The 24,254-nt window shown below is 39.3% G+C and overlaps 1 protein-coding gene across 1 annotated transcript in view; it reads left to right on the top strand.

Annotated features, from left to right (window-relative positions):
• MAPK1 (mitogen-activated protein kinase 1) overlaps nt 1-23,776 on the top strand; it is a 37,638-nt gene extending 13,862 nt beyond the window's left edge. The window contains exons 2-9 of the mRNA XM_082293130.1: nt 3,159-3,341; nt 4,377-4,566; nt 9,974-10,090; nt 11,798-11,912; nt 12,461-12,592; nt 14,750-14,859; nt 15,581-15,708; nt 17,965-23,776. Coding sequence (XP_082149256.1) covers nt 3,159-3,341; nt 4,377-4,566; nt 9,974-10,090; nt 11,798-11,912; nt 12,461-12,592; nt 14,750-14,859; nt 15,581-15,697 — 964 coding nt within the window. The 3' untranslated portion in view covers nt 15,698-15,708; nt 17,965-23,776. The remainder of the gene's footprint in view (nt 1-3,158; nt 3,342-4,376; nt 4,567-9,973; nt 10,091-11,797; nt 11,913-12,460; nt 12,593-14,749; nt 14,860-15,580; nt 15,709-17,964) is intronic.
• The last annotated feature ends 478 nt before the right edge of the window (nt 23,777-24,254 follow it).

Here is a 24,254-nt window from a genome sequence, read left to right as displayed (position 1 = left end):
GGATGCACCAGGGCCTGCATTTGCATCTTCAGAGTGGTTTTGTTTGCAGACACTGAAATGCACACTATGGAGCAGCGCGTTTCTTCAGCAGAGCTCTGGAGAGGAGAGTGTAAATGCTGGTGGCAGGCAATGAACAGTTGGATGGAGCGAAAGCTTGGGAAATGATTCAGTCTGCCTTACAAAGGACCCAGTTTTGTGAGTTTATGGTGTTTCCTGCATAGTCAATTGGTTATTTCAATATGGCTTCATAGGCCAAATAGGGGTCTGGTTGTAGCCTGACTCTTCAGTTCCACTGAAGTTCAGTCTAATGTAGCTTTTACAGTTTTCTATAGCATGTGTCAAATTGAGAAAGCATTTTTAAAGGGTCACAGAGTTTACTTAAAGCAATATGTGCTTTAAGAGCTGTGACTGAGAATGTGAAATGGTGTTAACTAGATAATACAGTTTCTCAGTGTACCTGTGTTATACATGACATTTAAAATATTATGCACAAGCAAGTGTACCTGACTGCTTGTATGATTAGCTTCTTGCTCATAGAAATTGAGATAATCCCTTGGATGTTTAATCATGTTACAGAAAGGCTCATCTTTCAAAAAGTGTGACATCAGAAATAAATCCAGTGTCCCTTTTAATGTTTCAACCAGACAGTGTTTCAGTTTTGCTCTCATCAGCTGAGGCAATGAAAGCTTAGATGTGTTAGTGTGGGGAGATCTGATACAAAGAGAGAATGACTGTATGGGGAAAGTACCCTGGAGAGGAAATTGATTGCATCTTTACTCCAAATACGCAGCCTTTTTCCTCACTGAATCATGTGTATTATAGTTGAACCATCAGAATGCAAAATTCTCTATCCTTTTCTAAATAACAGCAAAAACCTTTTGCTAAGAAAATGCTTTAAGGACTGTAGGTGAAACAGCTACAAGAGGGGGAATCTTGGTATATTTAATTGAAGAATTCATGTTCATTAATCTGTACAAGGAAAGATACATATTTTCTGTCAATAAACAACCTTTGCTTGAGAAGCAATAACTGATTTATCAAATGTTGTAAGAGACTAGGAGCTTTTATTTAAGCAGCATCAACTGGTAAATATTGGCATTTTGCCTTTTTGTACTCTGCATAGATGCTGCTGTCCAGTCCTTTGAAAGGAAGTAAGATTCTGCATTGTGGCAGAAAAAATACTTGAGTCAATACAAAGGAGGAGGCAGGAGGTTTGTTTATAATGATGAAATGGCCCGTAGGATTCTTCCATTTCTTTCCCAGGTGTGTTCCTTCCTGCTGGAAAATCCAGGGTGTTCATGCTTCAGAGTTATTTCTAGTTTTGTTTTCTGCTTGTGACCAACCTCACTGGTCTATTGTAAGCACCACAGGTGATGAGCTAAGAAAATTACTGGAGCCCAAGTTCTCTTGGAGGCGATGCCAAGTTCCACTTACGGCACTTGGTTATTATCTATTTTGGGACTGAGGAACTGCTAATGTGTTATCTATACATATGCAGTAGCAACAGTTGTAATGAATACTTGCTCAGCATGTGGCATTTCAAAGCTCCCCGTGGAGCATTTGAGTTCAGTGTTTCTAGAGGAAAATAAATGGTGCCGTCTGTGGGTACAGACCACGGTTAGGGATGCAGGCAGGTAAAAGGGATTATGTGGGGAAAACCGTTCAAAGAGGGTGTCATTACATATGCATGTGCTGTATGAAGATCTTACTGATGACCCTAATTGACTGAATTATATGTCAATTTTAATAATGAAAGTGAGAAATTTTAAGCACTTTTGCATCCAGTGGTGACAGTACCATCTCAAAAACACCTTGTTGCACCATATCTCCGCTTAGTGGTAGAAGAGCCTTGATGTGGCCAGGCATTTGAATTCCTCTGAGGCATCCTTTTCTAGCTGGATTTTTGTACTTGATTCTGCTTTACCTGGTCACCAGGTACCTGGATGTCTTAGCAGAGTAAGGCCAGTTAAAAGAGTTTCAAAGGAAGTTCTGGGACTCAATTATAGAAAATTGGTGGGATGTGAAGCCTCTTTGGCTAGTATGCTTATATTTTTGTATGGAATAGTTGGGGCTAACAGAAATGTATGGGAATGTAGGCTTGATTTTTTTTTTAATTTCCTAATAAGGCAGTAGTGAGTTTGAGTTGGAACAAGAATCATATATATATGTCTAAATTCTAATTATTAAATTACCATATACTTCTAATACAAGTAGAAGCTATGATAATGAGATGGTTTGTCATTCATATTAACAAGACTGTAGAAAACATACTAAAACTTGTAAGGATTCATAGTCCAGATTTTAGAAGATTAGGTATGTTTTACCGAGACTTTTAATTAGACTTGCACTGTGGTACTCTTCATGAATGCTTAGGTATGTTGAACAGAAATACAATGTATTGAACCTATTTATTGGTGTAGCTGGGAATGGAGTTCTAAGCTCCTGGAAAGACAACCTTGTAAATGTAGGAAGCAGTGAGTTCCTTACTGCAGGTCACAGTCACAATGTGATCCTCATTGTGCTGCTGCCTACTTCCCCTCCTTGTGTGTCCCTGGATACAGCTTTCTTTCTTCAAACTCTTGTTATCTTTGGAATTGAACTTGGAAAGATGTTGTCTCCATCCCTTTTGTTCTTCCGTGTCTGTTAAGGGGGTGTCAACAGTGTAAATTGTTGGAAGTGTGAAAGATGGTGACAATTGGTATTACCTGTGGGAGTTGGACACAGGATGTGGAATTCTGCTGCTTGAAAGATGATTGCTGAAGGTTTTTCTGCACCCCAACATGAATGGGTTAATGTAAGATGAACTTTCTCAAACTTCTGATGATTACAGCGTATAGAGAAAGCATCAGGCTTGGTTGTTGCACAGGCTGATAAAGAAGACAAATAGCTTTTCCTTTGTGCAGTACCCACGGATCAGCAGACTCCAAGTCAGCTGGGAAAGCCAATGGTTGTAGAGACCCAAATGGGCTGGTGAAAGAACAAGTGTTTTGTCAGTTCGCCAAACTAAAAGACGTGTGTCACTGTCACCTCTCCTCATTTGATAAAAGTAAATGTAAACAAAATGCACCGGCCCTATATTCAATTGAATTCACATTCTTTCGTTCTGAATTGAATGAATTTAATGCTCCTTATAACTGATGTTATTGATTCTCTTCTAGTTCTGCTTATGATAACGTCAACAAAGTTCGAGTTGCTATAAAGAAAATCAGTCCTTTTGAGCATCAGACGTACTGCCAGAGAACTCTGAGAGAGATCAAGATCCTACTGCGCTTCAGGCATGAGAATATTATTGGAATAAATGACATTATCAGAGCTCCAACTATTGAACAGATGAAAGATGTGTATCCTTTCAAAGTGTTATTTGGCATCATTAGTAATGGTTGTCTCCTCTCTTTTGATAGTTTCTTCCCCTTCATCCTCTTCCTTCCTAAATTTTAATAAAAGTTGGCTTCTATTATTGTAAATAAAAAGGGAAGTTAATAGTATTTGATCAGTTTATAGATAAATTTATAAATTTGATGAACACTAGTTTTATTCTTTATTTTCCAGGAAAAGAAAAAAATGTTAATTCCTATCTTCCAAGGCAAAGAACTCAACATTGTAGAGAAGATTTAGTTTAGTCACATAATTCTAAAACTATATATGCTCTTAGTAGAGCTGCTGCTAGAACTGGTTGCTTTGAGGAGCAAGTAAAATGGCCAGACACTGCTATAATTGTTTCAAATTTTCTTGAATTAAGGAGGAAGAAAATTTTACTTAACTCATTCCTGTCAAAGCAGAAAAAAAAATCCCTTCTTTTAATTTTCATTGCAATCGTGTAAAAAAAATCAGCTGACTGAATATATTGGGATTTAATTTTGGTAAGAGAAGGACTGTTGCGTTCAATGTAGCATAATAAATATATAGTAGAGAAGAACAGCTGAATTTTTTAAGTGGGGAGATGGTAAAGTAAATTGATCAGAAGTTATGAGATCTTCTACCTTCATGCTTTTATGCAACTGCAAGCAAGTATCTTGGAAGCTTATTACTCATTAACCAAAAAACCACCTTTGTTTCTTGGCAAGCAGGATAGGAATCAGATGAAATTAAGATTCCAATAAAAGTCAAGCTCTACTATGAAGAAATAGAGGTTTATGATGATTAATTTGAGAGGATCACATGCTGGTGCCTCTTATTTCTGTAAAGGGCTGCATCGTGTAACAGGATTGATTGGATTCCAAACTTCTAAAGCAAGAATCAACTACGCAGTTTCATAATTATCATCAAACAGACAAATAAGAGAGAAAAAAAGTTCTAGAAGTTTCCTTGGGTACTGTATGTTGATACCTGACATGACACCCAAGTTTTTTTGCTGCCTTACATCTAATGCCTCACAGATACATTGTGCAAGATCTTATGGAGACAGATCTTTACAAGCTCTTAAAGACTCAACACCTCAGCAACGACCACATTTGTTATTTCCTTTACCAGATTCTGAGAGGGTTAAAATATATCCATTCAGCCAATGTGCTTCACCGTGACCTCAAACCTTCAAATCTGCTGCTTAACACCACATGTGATCTCAAGGTGAGTTGAAATTTCTTACAGATTTTCCTGCCATGGTCTTTGTAAATGAACTGCTATAACCATGAATGTGGGGTTTTTAATGGGGATTAATGTGATTTTTGTCCTGGAAAGATTGCCAAAACATTATTTGGTTTGATAAAATAATTATCAAGATTTGAGTGACTAAGAATCTGTTAGGTTGATGAGTGCATCACTGTTTCCATCTGGAGGCTGACTTGGAAACAGCCTCTTTGAAAGCTGGATGAAAATACTGATCTGAAGAAGCATCATGTTTACCTCAAAAGTAAACTCAGAACTGTGTATGTTTCAAGATTTGGTTTCTCTGTTTACACTGTTAATGTTTTGTTGTTGGAAAAGGACTTTGTATTAGTGGGCAGCTAAAGTGGCATGTGAGATTCAGTGCTGATTAAATGCACGGCAATTACTTAAGGAGAGAATGTTCCTAATTTGCACTTCCAGAGATGGGCTCTGTACTCGTTAATACTACAGAAGGATGAGCTTAGAGCTGTTATGATTCTTGGAAAATGTCAGCTCAATGCTTAGTGGCATTCAGTAAAGCAAACCAAGTGTGAAGAATTAAAACAGAAATAGAGAATAAAACAAAAACCATGCCATTCTGTACCTTTCAGTAGGTTTTGAGTCTTTAGTGCGATCATAGTTACCACACTTCTCCCTGTGATACGAGGAGACCAGGAATTCAAAGTACTCCTCTCCTTATCACAAAGAGCTATTTAGCTTGGATCTCCTCTGCTGGAAGATAGTGCATGAGGAACAGAGGAATCCAGTAAAATTTGATAAAGTTGTCAGTGGCATAGGGAGGGTGAATAGAGAGCAGTTGTGTTCACTGTCCTTACCTATGGAAAAGGCTGGGGGGGAGGAAAGGAGCGGGTGAAATTTACTTGCAGCATTGTTAAGCTGTGGAATTTGGTATCACAGAGCACGGTAGATGTTGCAGTTTTTAAAAAAACACCAAGCGAGTTAGCAGAAAAAAAACCTATTGAGTGCTCTGTGTGGTTTAGTCCCACAGTGGCAAATCCAAGGAAGATGAGAGAGGCATTGGAATATGTTGCCTTTTACACTGTACATCATGTATTTGCTGCTGGCCACTGATGGAGTGAGATTGCAGAGTTTACAGTTCTTGATCTGAGATGGTACAACTGTGTTTGTTGAATACTGTGTTGCTCCTAATTACCCTTTATTTTTTAGTGTAGCTCTAACTTTCTCAATAAACAAACCACAAAACAAAAATAACCTTCTTCAAAGTGTGAACCAGTTGTGGGCTGTACAGATTTGTCACAATTCCAAATGTCACACAGTTCCTTGCTGTGTATGCTGGTCCATTCTAAGTACTGGCTGCATGATCAATTTGCTTTATATTCCCACTGCATCTTGTCAGCTCTTCCTGATGCACTGCTGGGCTGGTCACCTCTGGCTCTTGCTGTGGGATTTCAGCAGCTGTAATTACATCAGACCCCTTCAAAGGCATTAACCCCTTCATGAAGGAAATGGTACATAAACTCAAACACGGCATACAGTGGAAACAAACGACTTAAAATCATACTAAAAATCATATTTTTGGAAGAAGGTCAGTAGAAGGTTTGTCCATCTTGAGTGGTGGTTGTGTTAGCTTCTTTCTTTAATGGCATTGTGAGAGAGAGCTGTTGCTCTCTTCTGAAACTCACAGTTCTACAGGTTATAACGAGCTCTTTCTTTCTTTCTACTCCCTTAAACATGATCTTGACCTCTGTATTAATGCTTTCATTTCTAGGAAAGAAAAGTAAGAGTCTCTGTTGACATAATGTGTTTGTGAGCCCTATGTCTTGCGGTGAGCAGCTGAAAGTCTTCGGGCAGGAGTTCAGAACCTAAAGGCGTTTCTGTTTCCTTAGGCAAAGCTAAAGACCTAAATATTTGAGATCTTAAATGTGACTTACCACACAGTGAATGAAAGTTGGTGAAAGTACATCATGTCACTTAAGTACTGTCTCTTGTTATGTATTTGCAGTGGCAGATTAGACTCAAGATTCCACGAAAACTACTGTCTTGGGATCTCTCTAGTGAGAATCGTGTGTAATAAAGATACTGGTGTTCTCCTTCACAGTCTGGCATCTTTCCCATGAATGAGATTAATGTACACTGACATGCCACTGACAGACTGGAATATACTCTAAATAGTATCTAACTCTTTTAGAAAGGTTTTTACTTGATTTCATGATTCTCTGCATCCAGCAATTTGACCTGTTTGTAGTTCTGTAAATGAAGTAAGTTGCATAAAATCTCTCATAGCCATAGAATTTTCCTAGGCCAATGGCATTAATATATTTCAGAAAATGAAGCCCAAGTTATTTTAAACAAGGTTCTCAACTGGTGTGTTGGGAGTGCCTTCAGTGTTCAAAGTTACTCCAGCTGAGAATCTCCTTCTTTGCCTTAGGTAAAACGTGCACACACTACAGTGATGCTGTAAGTTGTGCTTTTCTGTGTACACAATGAAAACTCACAATTACTAAAACAACTGAGAATTGTTACCTACTGTGACAGGCGTGAAAAGAAGGTGATGGGGGAGGTTTGGTGTTTTTTTTGTTTTGTTTTTTTTTTTTTTAAGGAAAACGGCAGGTTAGTGTCTGTTTCAGGATTTTTCCAATTACTCTAGAGATGCAACTGTTTCAACCACCATCTTATCAGTAACAGTTAAACTTAATGGTAGCCTCTCTGTTTCTTTTTATACAAATGAGAGAGGCACAGGCTACTCAACAATACAACTGCAGATATTTCACTGTATTAATAGTACCTTTGGGTGTCATTTCATTTGCTTAGTAAATGGTCATATGTACGTGATCCTCCTAAATCTTCCCATCTGCTTGATAGCTTCATCCAATTTTAAGCCATCTCTGTTTAAAAAAAAACCCAACCATCCCTGATACTGATTGCAAGAACATTGTTTTCAAAAAGTGGAAGCTAAATATATAAATAGGATGATGGCATTTCTTATTTATTTCTTTATTTAGCTGGGAAGTAATTTCTTCTGTCTCAGCAGCATCTGTACTGTCTCTCCAAGGCATGAAGCACTAACTGATATACCTGGGTCTTTCATTATGCAGTTTTTTGTTCTCTGCTGTGACTTAGCCAAAATGCCAAGAAAATCTGCCTGTTACGATATGGGCTCGCACATGATTTCTTCTTTTTTTTTTTTTTTTTTTTTTAATTTTCATTCACGTGGAGAAGCCTAAAAACCAACTCCTGGTGCGTTACCTGCTACGTATCATCATTTGTACGGGCCGAGTGGCCCCACCTTCCCCCCAGCAGGGCAGCTGCTTTCAGTGTGTCCTGGTGCCACAGGATGGGAAGTGTCTGCCCTCCTCAGGTACAGCCAGAGCTGTGCCCATCCCTCACCCTGGGCTGCAGGCACAGCCCTGGATCTCCAGCGTCCCTTACCCTCCGTGCTATCACTCCTGTCAGTTCTGCAGCCAAAACCTCTTTCTTACAGCTTCAACCTTGAAGTCTTTCTCACTAATGGTGTTCCTGCTTTTCTGCTTAACCTGTTTCTGCTCCAGTCAGCAGGGGCTTTTTGTCATTTTAATGAGCACTCTTTGTCCTTGTTCTTCCTTCCCATCCCGTGTGCATTTTTCTACTTGAGTTGAGAGATTCAGAGACACCTTCTGTAATTCAGTTCTTGCTTTTCACTGTGGACCAGAGAGTGTCTTTCTTCTTTTGTTTTAATAGCAACAAACCACTGCACTTTGCTTTTGTGTAACACTAAGATTCTGCACGTCTCCTTGCCTGTAATCTTATCTAGCTTTTTTCTGAGATTAGGAGGAAGAGATTACAACCATTTTTGCCTGCTGCATAATTATTTTTTGGAGTCTCTAAGCTGTCCTCTACAGAGTTTCTTCGTTTCTGTCTTTAGAGGAGGCTCTTCTGATTATTTGTACTGAGTCTCTTTATGTAAGCTGCTAATTGCACACAAGGCAGCTGCTCTGTTCCTGTAGCCTGGGAGAACATTGCCATGCTTAAAAAGGTTCTTTTTGCGGTTGTTTGCTAAGGACTCAGGGTGTTGGGTTTACTTTTTTAATTTGTAGCTAAAGTAATGGCATGCAGCTTGGCTTATGACATTCATCACTGCCTTTTCTTCAGACCCTCTGTGTAAAAGTCAGCTGCTGAATCTTGTCTTTCAGATGTAGCTTTTAGTCAGCTGAAGTATTTCTTCCCTAACTGATCTCTCAGTTATTTCGCTGACAGGCTGTCCCTGCAGGAAAATTAAGAAATACCTGCCACAGCACAGTGAGGTTTCTGTGGTTTTGGTAGGATTTTGCATTACTGACTTTATTGACTACAGCCTATTTTCACTTCACATTTTCAGTATAATCACTGTACACAATTAACTATTTAAGAGTAAATACTGTAAAACAAACGTAGCAGAGGAACCTCCCACTGTTTGCCACTCCTACATTTGAAACTTGTTTTTCCTGAGAGTATGTATTCTTTCATGGAAGTACAGTGTGTGTGGCAGTCATAACCTGGTACTTTTTGGGGGGCAGCAGAAGCTTGTGAATGTGTCTAATGTACCACTCAACAATCTTGCCATTGACCTTTGGGATGGTAAGAAAGGAACAGCTGCTCTGCTCTACAACAGTCTGTCCTCACATTTTCAATTTTCTTAATTTCTCTCTAGACACTAAATAGCTCTGAAAGCCATGGAGCCTCACTACTAGAGCATAACTAAAACCACCTTTTTCTTTTTGCTGAACTCACTAGTCTAAATCAGTGTTTGTTTTTCTTTTCATGGTTAGATAAAACTATTTTCTTGAGAAAGGGTTGAGAAATATTTTCTTGCCTGTGTTTAGTTTTTGGGAGATTTTTTTTCTTTTAGGCTCATGCTTCTTTCAACAGCCTGTAATCTCTCCAGTATACCGTTATCTCGTGATTGGATAGGTTGTTTTTCATGCAAAGATGCAGTTATGATAATAGCTTTTGTAAAATGGGGTGTTGAACTTGGTTACAAATATGTTGGTTGCTAATTAGGTTTTCTGGAAGTCTTACTTGCTTTTCTTTATGTCTTCTGGCAAATTTCTAAGAGGTTGGAGCAGTGTATCTTGCTACCTGTTTGGCAAAGATGCTGTTAAGCAAGCTCATAGTGGAACATAAATTGTGCACCAGGAACATCTTTTTTTCTCTTGTTCTCTTTCTTGTTTATTCTTCCTGGCCCCTGAATGGCAATTGGATATTCTTTGTAATTGATCGAAAACATTTTTCTTCACCTTTGTGCAATAATTTGTTCCTAAAAACACAGGTGGCCGTCACTGCGTTTGTAGGTGTTACATCATTGATTGGGGAGTGGTGAATTAGTCATGTAACAATATTGGAAATGTGTGTCTAATGTGCCTTTTTTTCCTATTTACTTCTCTGAAACCAGATTTGTGACTTTGGATTGGCTCGCGTTGCAGATCCTGATCATGATCACACAGGATTCCTGACAGAGTATGTGGCCACACGTTGGTACAGGGCTCCAGAAATCATGCTGAATTCTAAGGTAAGGGCCACAGAGAGCTGCTGTGGTGCTGCTGTTGCTGGTTATTCCCTTGTGGGTACCAACTGTGCTTCTCCTTTCTGTGTTTTTAGGATCAGAACGCACGCATTGTCTTGGGGAGAAGTGGGCATGGGTTTCCAGTAGAGCTTGCAATAAAGCTGTAGCTGGCTTGCAATAAAGTGTGATTCCAGAATCAGTTATTGGATACTAGAACTGAGTAATCGCGTGCTCCACTTCCACACCTCCAGTTCCTTGCCAGTCATGAGACTGCTTCCATCAGTTGCTGTGCCACTGAGCAGGACAGGAGTGCTAGGAATGAGCATTCCATTGCTGCCTCCATCAAGGCTGCAAATGTTGCCTTAATATTATCTTGACATCTTAATTTAGGTTTAGAGTGTATAATGAGGGTGAATCTGATTCTGAATGAAGGCATGTGATCCTTCTTATGTGTCAGTCTTAATTGCATTCCCATAGTCTTCATGAAGTCATTCCTTTGGTTTCTATATATTTGGAATTACTGTTGTGTTCTGTGGCCATTTTAAGGCGCATCCAGTCCCTGTTGTGGTTGGTGGGTGTCCTTCAGAGCCCCTGTGTTCGTTCCCACAGCCAGACACTTGTTAGCAAAACACCCGGGTGACACCTGGGGCTGTACTTTATATTCTGGGATGACTGTTGTTCCTGCAGGATTTACAGCTTTTCCAATTGGTGGGTTTATTTTGTTGTAGCAATAGCGTGTCCAAGGCACTTTTAGAAAATAGGCATCTGACCAATTGAGGGGTTTTTCCCCTAGCTTCTCTTATTTTAAATTCACATCTTGTATTTTAAATCCTCACTGAGGCCACAGCGTAGGGCAGCTTGACTGTATTTGTGGCTATCCACATCCACTTATCAGAAGATTTTACAAAGAAGATATGTTTGTAAGAGGTGGTCAGCTTAAAAGTTCGTGGCTTAATGAGTGATTAATTTTATAATTATGGCGCCTTGAACACAAATGTGAAGGGATGACACCCTGAGGAGCTGATGCCCGGTGGCTGTGGGGTCAGTGAGGATAGAGCCCTCCCAAGGGAGGAGCAGTGGCAGCAGGCCAGGCACAGTGGGTCTCTGTCACTGCTGGATGTCACTGCTGTGCCTTTTCCTGTGGATGGCACAGGTGGATATTCCTCTGTTTGTTCCATTCCCGTTATGGTGTGGCCTCCTCCCAGCATCTTCCCCTCTTCCTGCCTGTTGTGTTGTACAGAGCAGCCAACCAACAACGATTGGTTTGGCTGTTTCCCCCCTTTGCCAAAGGCCTCTTCCTGGAGTGCTGCTTAGATCCCCTCAGGAAGGACGGCTGCTTTCACCGTGTTCAGCATGCTGGCAGGGGCTGTGCAATTAAGAATACCTGGTTTCCAAAATTTTTTAGTTTAAACTTGCTGTAAAATTAGGGCATCTCAACAATTTGCGATTGGTAACAGATTTAGCTAAACTTAAAGAATCCTTCTGGAAAAGCATCTCTTGGAGACTTCAGTTCTTGCTACCCCTTCAAAGTAGTGTTTTGATATATGGTTCTTAATTATTTCATTTGTACAGAAAAACCTAACAGCATGAGCAAGCATGACTAATCTAAAGAGGAAAAAGATGATTTGTGTGCACTTCCACAATTTACTAAGGTAACTTGTTTCTGCTCTTATGCAAAAATTTGACAAAAATGTGTTTCTGCTTCACTTGCAGGGTTACACCAAGTCTATTGACATCTGGTCAGTGGGCTGCATTCTGGCAGAGATGCTCTCCAACAGACCTATCTTCCCAGGAAAACACTACCTTGACCAACTTAACCATATTCTTGGTAAGCTTTATGGAAAAGCAGCATTTCCACATCCGTCTGTCTCTCTCCATCATTTCTGCCAGCTGGGCTGGTCTTTCTCCAGTGGGTCAGTGTGTAAGGTGTGGCTCTGCTGGTGTGTCATCGGTTCCCTCTAGTTATTTTTGCAGCAATTGCTACAGGTAATCATTGTTTTGGGGACAATTAGAGAATACTTACCAATTTATTTATGTCAGCAGATACATTTTTAAAACAAAACAAAACAATTTAAAAAGCTTATATATTATTAGGTCCGGGTCAAATTTTTAAAAATTTCTATAGGTACACCACTTACTGGGATCATTTTTAAGAGATTACAGATCATTAGAAAACTCAGATGCATTTATTTATTTATTTAAAAAATTGGTTTTTAGTAAAAGTTTCTAAAAACTCCTCAGGTATTTCATATTCTTAAAACATTTGGTCTGGAATCTCCTTCCCAGCAGTTTTAATACTGAGTTTTAGTAGATATGATACAACTGTATTAATGTGCTTTTCATATAGTGTACTATTGTTTGTATTCTTTTTTTTAGGTATACTTGGATCCCCTTCCCAAGAAGATTTGAATTGTATAATAAATTTAAAGGCCAGAAACTACTTGCTTTCCTTACCACACAAAAATAAGGTACCATGGAACAGGCTGTTTCCAAACGCTGACCCCAAAGGTATTTTATGCTCTATTATATTGTGTCAAAATAATGGCAGGATGGGAGTTTTTATAACCTAAGAATTTATCTTTCTCTATCTTGGAAATAGAACAAGAAGGTGCCTTAAAATAGCACTATAAATCTAATATACAGTTATAAACCAGCACAAAGTCCTCATACTAGTTAATCTTTTAAATTCAATTTTTAGTAACTCTGAGATTGCCTGTTGTGGAGTTTGATCTTTAACTTACATGTAAAATCCAAACTCTTGTCAGTGTCTTTGGAAGCACAGGACATTATTCAAGTGCTGAACATTGGCACTGGATTTCAACACTGGCATCAAACAAGTCTTGACCATTGTGTTTAACATCAGATAGGAGGCAGCTGCTTGCCGCTGCCCTGGGTAGAGTTTGTGCAGACTGCATCAGTTGTAGGTCAAACAGGGTCTCGTCAGTGAGTGGGGTCCTTAGGCACCATGAGAGCTTAAAATTTAAAGGGTTAAAAAATTCAGTTATGATAAGTGGAGCAAAAGTTCTAAAAGCAAGGAATGTAATAATTGTTGCCTTTCTTACAAGGCTTTAGTAAAGGGTAAATATGATTTTGTTTTGCTAGATAGCTATTATTACCTTTTAAACTCAACTTCATACAGTTTAAGGGTGGTTGTGTTCACAGTACAGTGCTCTTCTACCTGCTCTAGCACAATTCGTAAGTAGCTTCTTTTTCACCTGATATGATAATTTACTGTTAGTGGATGTGATCAGGTACTGAATTACCATGTAAAAGCTGATTTCTTCAGATAGAACTGTATGGAGCTGATTATCCCTGTCATTGAGGGAAACAGCAGTGATTTATTCTGCTTTTATAACAGTGCTCATCAATGTGAGAATCCTCCCCGTGGGCTTTGACAGCTCAGATGGCAGCAGTGCTGGTACCTCAGCTGAGGGGGGATGTGCTGTTTGGTGCGGCACCTTGGCAATGGCACCCTGAGAGCAGCTGTGCCAGGGCAGCTTTTCAGGCTGTCACTCAGGGCAGTGACAGGGCTGTGCCCGACACACTCCAGCTCAGGGTGAGCACGGGAGCTGAGGGAGCTGCAGCGAAACCCCAAGTGAGGATTGCAGTGCAAGGCTGAGGCTTTTGGAGCTGCCTTCGAATGAAGCTGGGTCTCTTGTGCAGTGCTGGCTACTGCAGAGACCCAGAGGAGCTCCCTTCAGTGGTGGGGTGATGGTGATGGTGCATCCCCCCTCCCCAGGCCGCACAAGGACCTGAGGTCACAGGTGTGTTCCTCGTCCTGGGGCAAAGCTGCAACTGCTGTGCTGCAGCAAGAAGCCTCTGTTAAAGTTCTGGTTCATAAATGATGTGAGGAGAAGAAATGTGATGGAATTTGGGATACTGCAGATATCTTAGGGCTTCTTGCTCCTGGTTTTCTCTTCTTGGAAAAGGGAAATGTGTTACAGGCAAAGTCACTGACCAACTGCAGTAGCTCTGACTTGTGATGTCCATCCAGAGTTTCACCAGACCTCACTCTTGTCTTACTGGATCTTCAGGTTCTTTATAGATTATTTACGAGTTGTCTTCAACAGATTTTGCCTGAATCTTATGAATATAAATGCATCTTCTCTGGGAGAGTATCTTCTGTGCTGCCAGTTGGGCAAGAATATTTCCCTGTGATGATCTGGAACTCCTAATGACTTCTGGATATTTTCCAGAACAGCCAGGTTTTCTTTTCAGAATAAGAGCATAGTCATAATTACTTATTTCAGATAAGCTCCATCTTAGTTTAGATTTTGGCACAAAAATCCAAAACATTTTTCTGAGAGGATAAAAAGTCTAATCTATTTAATTTCTGTTGTAGTTAAAACCAGATTGTACCATAGGATTCCTTGCATTTCTTGCCTTGACATCCATTCTGGGGCTGAAGGGCCTTGGGCAGGGTAACACTTCCACTGGAGCAGGTGGTGCCCAAGGCTGTTGTAGCCCAGGAATGCCGATAGAGGGGCAGGCACAGCTCCTGTGCCCGAGTTACAGGTCCCAGTGCTGCTACAGCAGGGGAGCTCCAGCGGTGCATTGTCATTAGCACAGACCTTGGGGTGGTGAGTATTGTCTGTGTAAGGTCAGGACTTGTAACACTTTTTGCAGAGTGTGTATTAAATTCTTGCTCACTTTTTTTCCTCTTAGCACTTGATTTGTTGGATAAAATGTTGACCTTTAATCCTCATAAGCGGATTGAAGTGGAGCAAGCTTTAGCTCATCCATATCTGGAGCAGTATTATGATCCAAGTGATGAGGTAAAGACATTGTTAAAATGTAAACATTGATAAAATGATATAGCTGATTATTTTCTGCTTTAGTTTAAGGGTAGTATTTCTACTGCACTGATGGAGTTGAAAAATGAATTGCATCAATTTACCAAAATTTGTATTTCTCACTTTAGTACAACACTTAGGAGATGCCACACAATAAATAGATGCTAAGGTGTCCTCTCTAGAAAATGGAGATTCTCAGCTCATGTGTCCTGGTTTCATAATGTCTGAGGTAAAGGAGGAGAATCACTGAGTTTGCCATCAGATCATGCTTTGAAAACCCTGAATCGGAACTGGCTGTAGTTTGCGTACAGTTCTGAGGAGATTTCTGGCTTCTTTTTGTGACAACATAGAGGAGGAGGAAATAAGCTAGTTTTCCTTAAGGGTCAGACATGTTTATTCCAAGAAATAAAAATGCTTGAGGTAGTATTTTCTTCAAGTAGATACTGAGTTAGGAGCCTTGAACAAATATTTCAACTTGTAGTTTGGATTTGAGTAGCTACTTACTGTGGTTGATTTAAAATTGGGTAAACTAATACGTAAAGCACGCATCGGACGAATAGGAGGAGTTCTGCCTTGAAGACTGCTCAGTGTTAGATATTTTTGTGAAGGACATTTTCAGATTTTTCCCCCATTCATAAAAAGACTGCATGAAATTCAACAGAACAGTGACATTAAAGTAATCGTATTTCTTTGTATTATTAAGCCTGTAGCTGAAGCACCCTTCAAGTTTGATATGGAGTTGGATGACTTACCGAAGGAAAAGCTGAAAGAATTGATTTTTGAGGAAACTGCAAGATTCCAGCCAGGATACCGATCTTAAATCGTGCATAGGTAAAGTCACAGCAATATGGGACACTTGGGCAGGGGGGAAATTTGGGACTTTGGTGCTCCTGGTGAAATGTAGAACTTGCTTTTCCCAGTGCTCAGTAACTCCCTGTCCAAGGACCTGAGCTCAGTCCTGTCCTGTTCTTGAGGGAAGTTTCTGTTTGCCCACAGCATTGAAGTGTCCACATGGAATTGAGGCAATTGTCTGAGGTGTTTACCTTGTTTGTAGGTTACATTTAGGGAATAAGAACTGCATTTCAATAGTGCTGCTTAGAATAAAAGCAATAGTAACACTTTGAAATGCAAATTTTATTTAAAAAAAAAAGAAAACCATTTTAAGGGGCAATGTTCTTCATATATTATTTTGTCATATGGCTTCAAATGCTTTAAAAAAACCTCTCCTCCTAAATGCAATGTACAGAGGAGAAAACTCTTAAATTATTTTAAAGGAAAAAACCCACACTTGAAACTTTAGTATGAATTATCTTTAGTTTTAAGTAACAAGTAGTGTGAGTAAATAAGAATAGGTATTTAAATAGTAATAAATTAATTATGATTAACCTTCCTAGTATTTTGAAGGTTTTAAAGTTTAATTTAAAATGAAATGTACTGATATTCACTGACTCTGACTGTTTTTTTTACATCAATGAACTTAACTGGTCTTCCTGTGCCACAAGGCTTGCAAGTCTCAGGAGTTCCATACAAAATTGGTCAAATACTGACTTGATTGGAGTACCTGTGAAACTTCTGTGATACTAATAGGTTAAAGTATCAAAGTTTTATGACTGGAAAGGAAAAACAAGCCAAAGGCAACAGGCTGACCTGGGTTGCCTGGTCTGTGCTCTCCTCCCTCAGAGCAGCATTCTGCAATCACTGGTTTGTGTGGGCAGTTCCACCAGGAAGGTGAAGTTTTGAGCCAGGGAACTTCCTTGCTGCCAAAATCCACAGCTCTGCTGGCAGAGTGCAGCAGCTTTGTGGCTTTGCTATAAGCAATTATTTTTCTAAAAATAGGATTTTAGTGTCTTCATTGCATATACCCCCAGGTTTTTACTTAATGATGAATTCATAGGAAAGAAAAAGAAAAAATAGTGGGGGGAACTTCTAAAAATACAATTTTTACTTTAATAGGGTAACTACTGTTGCCACTGGCTTGAATATTCAGATGTCTAGAAGCTCACAAATGAACTAATTTCAAATTTTACAAATACTGCATTTTGTTTATTTATGCTTGCTGGGTGATGTTGGAACTGTTGTAATAATTAAAAGATAGGGAAATCTGAGGTTCACACACTGGTTCTATTAGTTGGCATTGTCAATAGAACAGACCTGGGACTCGGTAGCATGACTGGTGTTAATGTCCCACCCATGTTTTCTAAAGCTGATTCTGTATTAGAGCACAGCTGTGCATGTACGCATTGTGGAAGAAAATTACATCAATTTTTAGGAACAAGATGGAGCCTGTTCCTAATAGGCTGTGGTCTCAAGGAAGGACAGCAAAGTAGTTACTGCTGTGGTAAATCATAGTTCGTGATCTCTTGCTTGCCTCTTTGCCCAGACCATACTTACCTAGGTTGTATTTAGGGATTAAGGGATAAAAGGATTAGGGATAAAGATATCAGTGATCCATTGCTAGCAGAAATTTCTGGTTGTTTAAAATGTTACCTTTGAATTGCTACTATGCAGAGTTGATTTGGCCAGCACAATACTGAAATTGAAATATTGTACTTAGCTTGATAAGGATGCTGGTAATTTGTCTGAGTCGTTTGTGGTTAGGATTGCCAGCTATGCCACAGCACAACAGTTTAAACATAGCTGGTTGACATCCTAGTGAGGGCCAGTCCCCAGGAGTTGGCTTTAAATGCACAGTAACAGTGTCCTGCTGTGCATTTCTGTTCCCCTGCACTCCCTGGCTTTATCAGCCAGCTCTTCTCACTGGGCTGTTTCTCAAGATTCAATGTCCCCTGGGCTGTGGGTTTTGGAATTGAGATGTAATATGAAAATAAAAGATTTTTGGTTCAGACAAAGAATGTGCTTCATTGATTAGCTTTGTTTACTCTTCCTAATCTTTTGAAGATTTAGTAGTTTAAAATGGAATGCCCCAATATCCATTGTCTCTGAATCCTTTTTTAACATCTGTAGATCCTGCTGGCTCTGACTCATGGTAAACACCGTGTGCACAGAACACAGAAATAGGAAAGGGCTTGTTTTAAAAGGTGATGTTAAACTTCCTTCACTGAAATATGTCTCTGCTCTCTTTTGTAGGACAAGGACTTAAAGGACTGGGCATGCTCAAACGTTGCTGTTCCTCTTCCCAGTTCTTTGTTGTTGGTCATGTCTTGTGGCCTCTCTCAGCTTATCCACTAACTCCTTTGAGCCATTCAGGAGGGCGGTTCCTGGTAGTTTTGGCTTTTCATGCTTTCAATGAATCTTTTAAGCCTGAAGAATTGTAATTGACACTCCTATGCGTAATGCCCATTGTTGACCTGTTGCAGTACTGTACTGTACGTGCACCTACTGCTGCCTGTGTTTTAACTGCTTGCTTTCTGGTTTGAAAGATGCAGTGGTTCCTTTCACTCCTGGATCAATATCCAAGAAGATAATTCATTAACCTGTAAGACATTTACACCGTGAACTATGTTTTTCTGACTTTACTGAAGTCGCTGGCATTTTTTTTTTAGAAAAGCTACTATTCAGGGCACTTTAAGTCAGTGACATCCCAGATTTTTTTTGCACGTCCTTTTTAAATAGAAATGGTTGGTTAGCATCCAGCAGAGTGTGTACCATTATGCTATGGATTGCAGCATAAGTCGTGTTCATGTCAATCTTGCTTATGCACTTGTTTGGGTGTCCTGTGCTGTACATACAGGTATTCTATCCAGTGTAAGAGCCACATAGGAGCCCAACTTAACTGAATTCATCTAAGAAACATATTCCATGTATTGACAAAACATGTACCTTTTTCTCCCTGCTTTTTCTAAAAGAGATCATTTAAAGTTTACCCATGTTGGAGGCATAGTACTTCCAAAGTTCCTACCATGCAGTAGTGTTTGTACAGCCTGTGCAAAGGCAAGGTGGCAGCTGCAGCTGCTCTTTGCTCCCCGTATGCTGGAAGGTTTAACACAGACCACGATGGCACCATGACCCCATGGCCAGTGCTTTTCCTGGGCAAGGCAGCCGTATCTGGTGGCAAGCAAGAAACCAAAATACGATGTTAATTAACTCAGTCTACATCCTGCATACCAATGAAATGCTTCAAATGAGGATTGATAGTTTTGACATTTGAATCTAATCACTGACATTCAGAATTCTTGCAGAGAGGAACACTGCATCTTCAAATGAGAAAGTTTGATTTTACTTTTGCTCCTACAGCATGTCAGCATCTCAAGTTCATTTCTTGCAACCTACACTATGGTGATTTGTAATCAAGCCTCCATGAGCTCGTGACATGAAGTACTGTTCTGTTGTCAAGTACTATCAAACTTTTCTGATAATGCTGAGTTAGGACAACCAAACAAAGCTAGCACTAAATAACGTTTAAAATTGTATACCTTTTAATGATCTTTTCAAGTATTTGTTACTGAAATTGTATAATGTGGAGTTTACTAGGTGTTATGTTCCAGTGCAGTGCCTCCTTTTCTTTCCCCACTGCTCTCTGTGGTGAGAAATTTGCCTTGTTTAAAATAATTACTGTGCCCTCGCATGACTGTTAAAGCTTTCTGTGCAAAGATGATTGTCTAAGTGCCACATGCCTATGATTGAGAAAAAAAAATAATCTATTGTTACCTCTGAGTTGTGTTCAACTGAAATGCTATTCAACAAATAACTTAGGAAAAATAGTTCTATTTTTAGCTTTTCATATCTCTGCTGTCTTTTTCTCATTTTATTTTGGCAGCAGTGAAGAATGGATTGTATAAAGACTGCTTGCTAATATGAACAAAATGCACTTGTAATTCCTGGAAATAAATTTAAATCTTATATCTTCACATTAACATTAAGAATTAGTTTTTGGTTTCCTCTTGGGTAATGTCTTTGAATGGAAATCAGGTTCAATTGCTACTGTAGTATATAAGGATGCTGGCTAGTTAATAACTCCAGGCTTCCTCATACCATTTAGTCTGCTCTTCAGAGAAAACTAGAAAGCCATTCACTTAGACTCCAGTAGATAAGGGTGCTTACAAGATTCCATTTCAAAATTTTCTTTTTCCTATAGTTTAAATGTTAGTCTGCCAAAACTAATTTTTAATAAGCAAGGGTTCATCATTAAAGGGCATTTTCTATTAGGAAGTTCCTGTGGTACATAAATCTCTGTTGTGGGGAACAAATTCGGAGCATTGTCAGGACACTGCACAAGTGATTATGGAATTGTGGTATGGAACCTATGCTAAAAACATTTCTATAGAAGAAATATGCACTTGACTGTTGATACCAGTGTAGAAATTTCTCTTGACCTTTCTACACATCTTTACCAAAATGCTTTTCTCACTCAGTTTTGAAAAGTTGAAAGATCTCTAGAATCTCTGCTACTTGCATGATCATCATTACAACAGGAATCATTTTTGGCACGGTTGGAAAGATGACTGTTACTGAAATTAGTTTGTAACACCTCAGTTTTAATTTATTAAGGAAGAACTTTGGCAGCTTACTTCACCCTTCTCTTTCCCAATTCTATTTTTTTAATACTCTCTTTAATTTGGGATGTTTGGGGAGGTGCAGACTTACCCTTGCATCCTGTCTCTCCAAATGAGAAGCCGAGGGTTTGCTTTACCTAATGTCTGGTGCTTTCGGGCTTTCTTCCTTAGCTACTCTTGCTGAATCCACTTGGCATCCATCAGGATCCATAACCATATTCATCAATCTTTTACTGAATTCAGCAAACGTTGTTGGGTTGAATTTGTTGATGCGTCAAATGCTGAAGCATGGTTTTTTTTTTTTTTTTTTGGTCAGATTTTGAAAATAGTTTAAAAGAAGGTGCCTCTAACAACACTGTGTTAGGTCAGTTATTTCATCATTTTACATTGGGTTATTTTCTTTATGCAGTTTTTATATTTTAGAGCGGAGAACAGCAACTCTTAATTGAAGTAGCATGCATATTTCATGGTAAAGATGCTTTGGGAATAAGGAATGTAAACAGTTCACTGTCAAAAACATTCCAACCTTACAGCTGAAGAAAAATATGCAAACACAAAATTCTCATGGATGCTTTGGCAAACAAGCGTCTGACTCTGCTGTCCTGCCTGTGGCCAGACTCTTCCTCACCCCTGTGACACCAGAGCTGGGCCGTGTACGCCGGGAGCTTCCAGGAGTGGCAGTGGGGACAGAACTCGGCAGTGGCCAAATAAAACCTGAGGAGCTGAGCAAGGCTTTCCTTGCAGAATGAGAGAAAGAAAAACCTGTTGTTGCTGCCCACTGTAATATGCTACAATATATTTATACCATGTCGAAGTTGTTTGCTGAGCAACTGTACTATAGATTTAAACTTTATTAATATATATTTGCTTATGTTAGTGTAGTTTATATAGCCCTTGGTTATTGATAAATTTATTGTGTTGTTACAGCACAGTGATATGGTATAAATATAGATCTATACATACACACCATATACTTATGAATTTGGTCCCTTGCATAGTACTTTTATATTTGTACAGCAATGTCTTCAAGCAATCCCAGATTTTAGGGGAAATATTTTTGTAAATGCAGTGGTTTAAACAAAAAAGTCCAAACAATCCTTTTACTAAGTTTTAAATACATTTGTGGTTCAAAATGGTTTAGTTAACAATTGAAATCAAGACACTAAATTAGTGAAAAGTGCACATTAGTAAAGTGAAGCTTACAGTGGTTTTTGTAGCATGTGCTGTGATCAAACCAAGTGACACATTGGCGGAAATGTAAAAGTTGGACTACATGTGTAATCTAGAACAAATTTCTAAAGGTTGCAGCTGGTTTACTTACTATTGTTGCCTTTTCTCGTGTTGTATCAGTGTAGAGCACTCTTAAAATACTCAAACTGCTTTGTCTTTGCTTTGTACTGTTGGTGCCTTCTTAGTCATGTACCCCACAAGTCCTGCATAGCTAATTTAGTTAATGGTAAGTTTAAAATAAAAAAGCAAAGGAAGATTTTATAAAAAATAAATCATTTTCTGTATGTTCTTATTCATTGTAACAATTAAACATTTATATTGTGACAGATTTGTGATTTGGTTAATCTGTATAGATCAATTGTAAGTAGCAAAGGTTTATATTTCGTCTTATTCTTTTGATGTTGTAAACGTTTGTGATTTTCTTTTTTAAATCAGGTAACTTAATGTTCTGTTTTGTTTTTGGCATCTGAATCTTGTAAAAACAAATGCAAAGAAAATCATTAAATTGTGTCCCTGTATTACCAAACCAACATAGTTCCGTGCATATCTAGAATGACTGGGACTTTGCTTTGCCCTGAGCTGGTCCATTGGCTGATCCAAAACTGCCCCTCCTTGGAACACTGCACGGGGAGCAGCGTGCAGACAACAGCTATAACTGCTCAAGGTGTGTATCCCCCTGTATAATTGTACCAGCTTGGAATTAAATTAGGGAAACTATCCAAAAAAAAACTACAGCTGAGGTTTCTTTATAGACAGGCAGAAATGTTTTATCTTTGGTGTGAGAAAATTATGAAATCTTGACCTTTTGAGTGATGCAAATCGATTTGTGTATCTGATGATTCACGGGCTTTTTTGACACTCTATGGATATTCATATTGCACTGTTCCCACAAAATCTTGAAAATTATTACTTGCGTAATCCTTAGAGACCAAATGTTTTCATTTCAATACAAAAAGGCTCTTCTCCAACCAGGGATTTGAAATGTGGGATTTCTGGGAGCTGTGCAAGTAAGCTCATATCACTGTCATGGACTTTTAATTCTTCTTCTTTTTTTAAATTTTTTTTTTTAAGCTTAAAGTGCCGAAGACTGTGCCAAAGAACTGAACTCTTAAAAGGTGTAGCTGGATAATGGCAGCTAGAAACTTTAATTAATATGAAAACACACAAAATGTGACTTGAAACTAAAGAAAGCCTAACCATAACTGACAGGTCTGTAACAGCTCTGAGAATTGGCTTGTAAAAACTCATCTCTCATTCCCCTCCTTGACTTTCACTGCAGCGTACATTTTTCCTCCAAGAATAATACATTTTTGCCATAGGTGGGTTTATGTGTGTTCTTACATTTTTGTTGGCTGTGACTGTTCCTCTGGCAGAAGGTGTGTTCGCCTAGCATGCACTTCAGGGAGGGACTTCAAGGTACAACTGCACAGCCATTTGGCTCCAGGAAGGTTTTGACAAGCAACTGATTGACTCAACATTGTTGTGATCCTTGTTTCAGTCGGGTTAGTTTGAAATACCACACAGATTTCCTGTGTTTCACCAGAATTGGCTGCTGATCCTCTCAATCTGTAAGCTCCAGGTATAGTGGCCACTCCTGAGCTATTGGAGCCAGAGTGGGTCGGGGTGGGGCTGGTGGTTCCAGTGAGCACCCCAGGTGCTGGGGTAGATGGTGCACTCAAATATTCAGGAAGGCTGGCAAGGAGCTCTTTTGAGTACAAGCCCTGTTTATTGGAAGAGATACTAATGTAGGTCTGATGGCATCAAGCTATGTAGAGCTCTGACACAGGACTTTGCAGACCAAAGATGATTCTGTGTTGTGCATGTTTCATCTTCAGTTATTCTTTCTACTAAATTAGATATATGTAACACTGAAAAGCTTAAAAAATAAAAACATTAAGGGCATGTAGAAGACTTACAAACATCATCGCATCAACGTATGCCGTGTCTGTTGGTGGTTACCTTGCTCTGAGGTGTCTTCTCACCATACAAGTCCAGGGTAGCTGCAGAAGGAGTTCTAGAGCCTCAACTCTGCTTCCAAAGGCAACTCCGGTCAGTCTGCTAAACACCAGCCTGGTGTCAGAGGTGTTCGCATCCCCCATCAGAAAGGTGGCCTCACTCACGTGCTGTTTGTGTGAAGCCTGATCTTGGGAGTTGCATGTGAGAACTGTTCTGTAACCCCTCCATCTGTTCCCTTAATAAATACACTGACAACTTTCCTTCGTGTGTTTTCCAGAATTCTGCCTTTTTTTTTAGTACATCTTGCTATTGACAATTTACTTTGTATTTAAACTGAGTCTAAACAAGTTCCAGTTGTTACAAAAAATCTTTCTTTTATAGGTTTTGTGAGCTTTCTGATGATAAACAGCAGATTATTGGTCCTGTTAGTTAAACTGATATACCTTGTGAATACTGAAAACTTCCTGCAACTTCCCTAAAGCTGCATCTCATTCTCCTCTCAACATGCACGCACACAGAGCCCATTTTTCCTGGAGTTCCTTTTCTTTCCAGCTGATTAATTAGTGCAGTAGGGAAACGTATGAGCCTTCTGGCTTAGTACAGAGGTAGCTTATGTTTGTGTGTGAAGGCTGAAGAGAGGAGTCTTCCATTCCTGATTTTACTGAAAAGAGCAAGAAATACCTTAACAGGGTCTTGGGTTTGCACTGTTTTCTCACCTAAAAAGACAGTAAAAAAAAC

The sequence above is a fragment of the Coloeus monedula genome (genome assembly GCF_965178545.1).
Source record: "Coloeus monedula genome assembly, chromosome: 18".
In the NCBI taxonomy this organism is placed as follows: domain Eukaryota; kingdom Metazoa; phylum Chordata; class Aves; order Passeriformes; family Corvidae; genus Coloeus; species Coloeus monedula.
The sequence above is the reverse complement of the archived record's forward strand: the minus strand, read 5'-3'. Positions and strand labels throughout refer to the sequence as shown.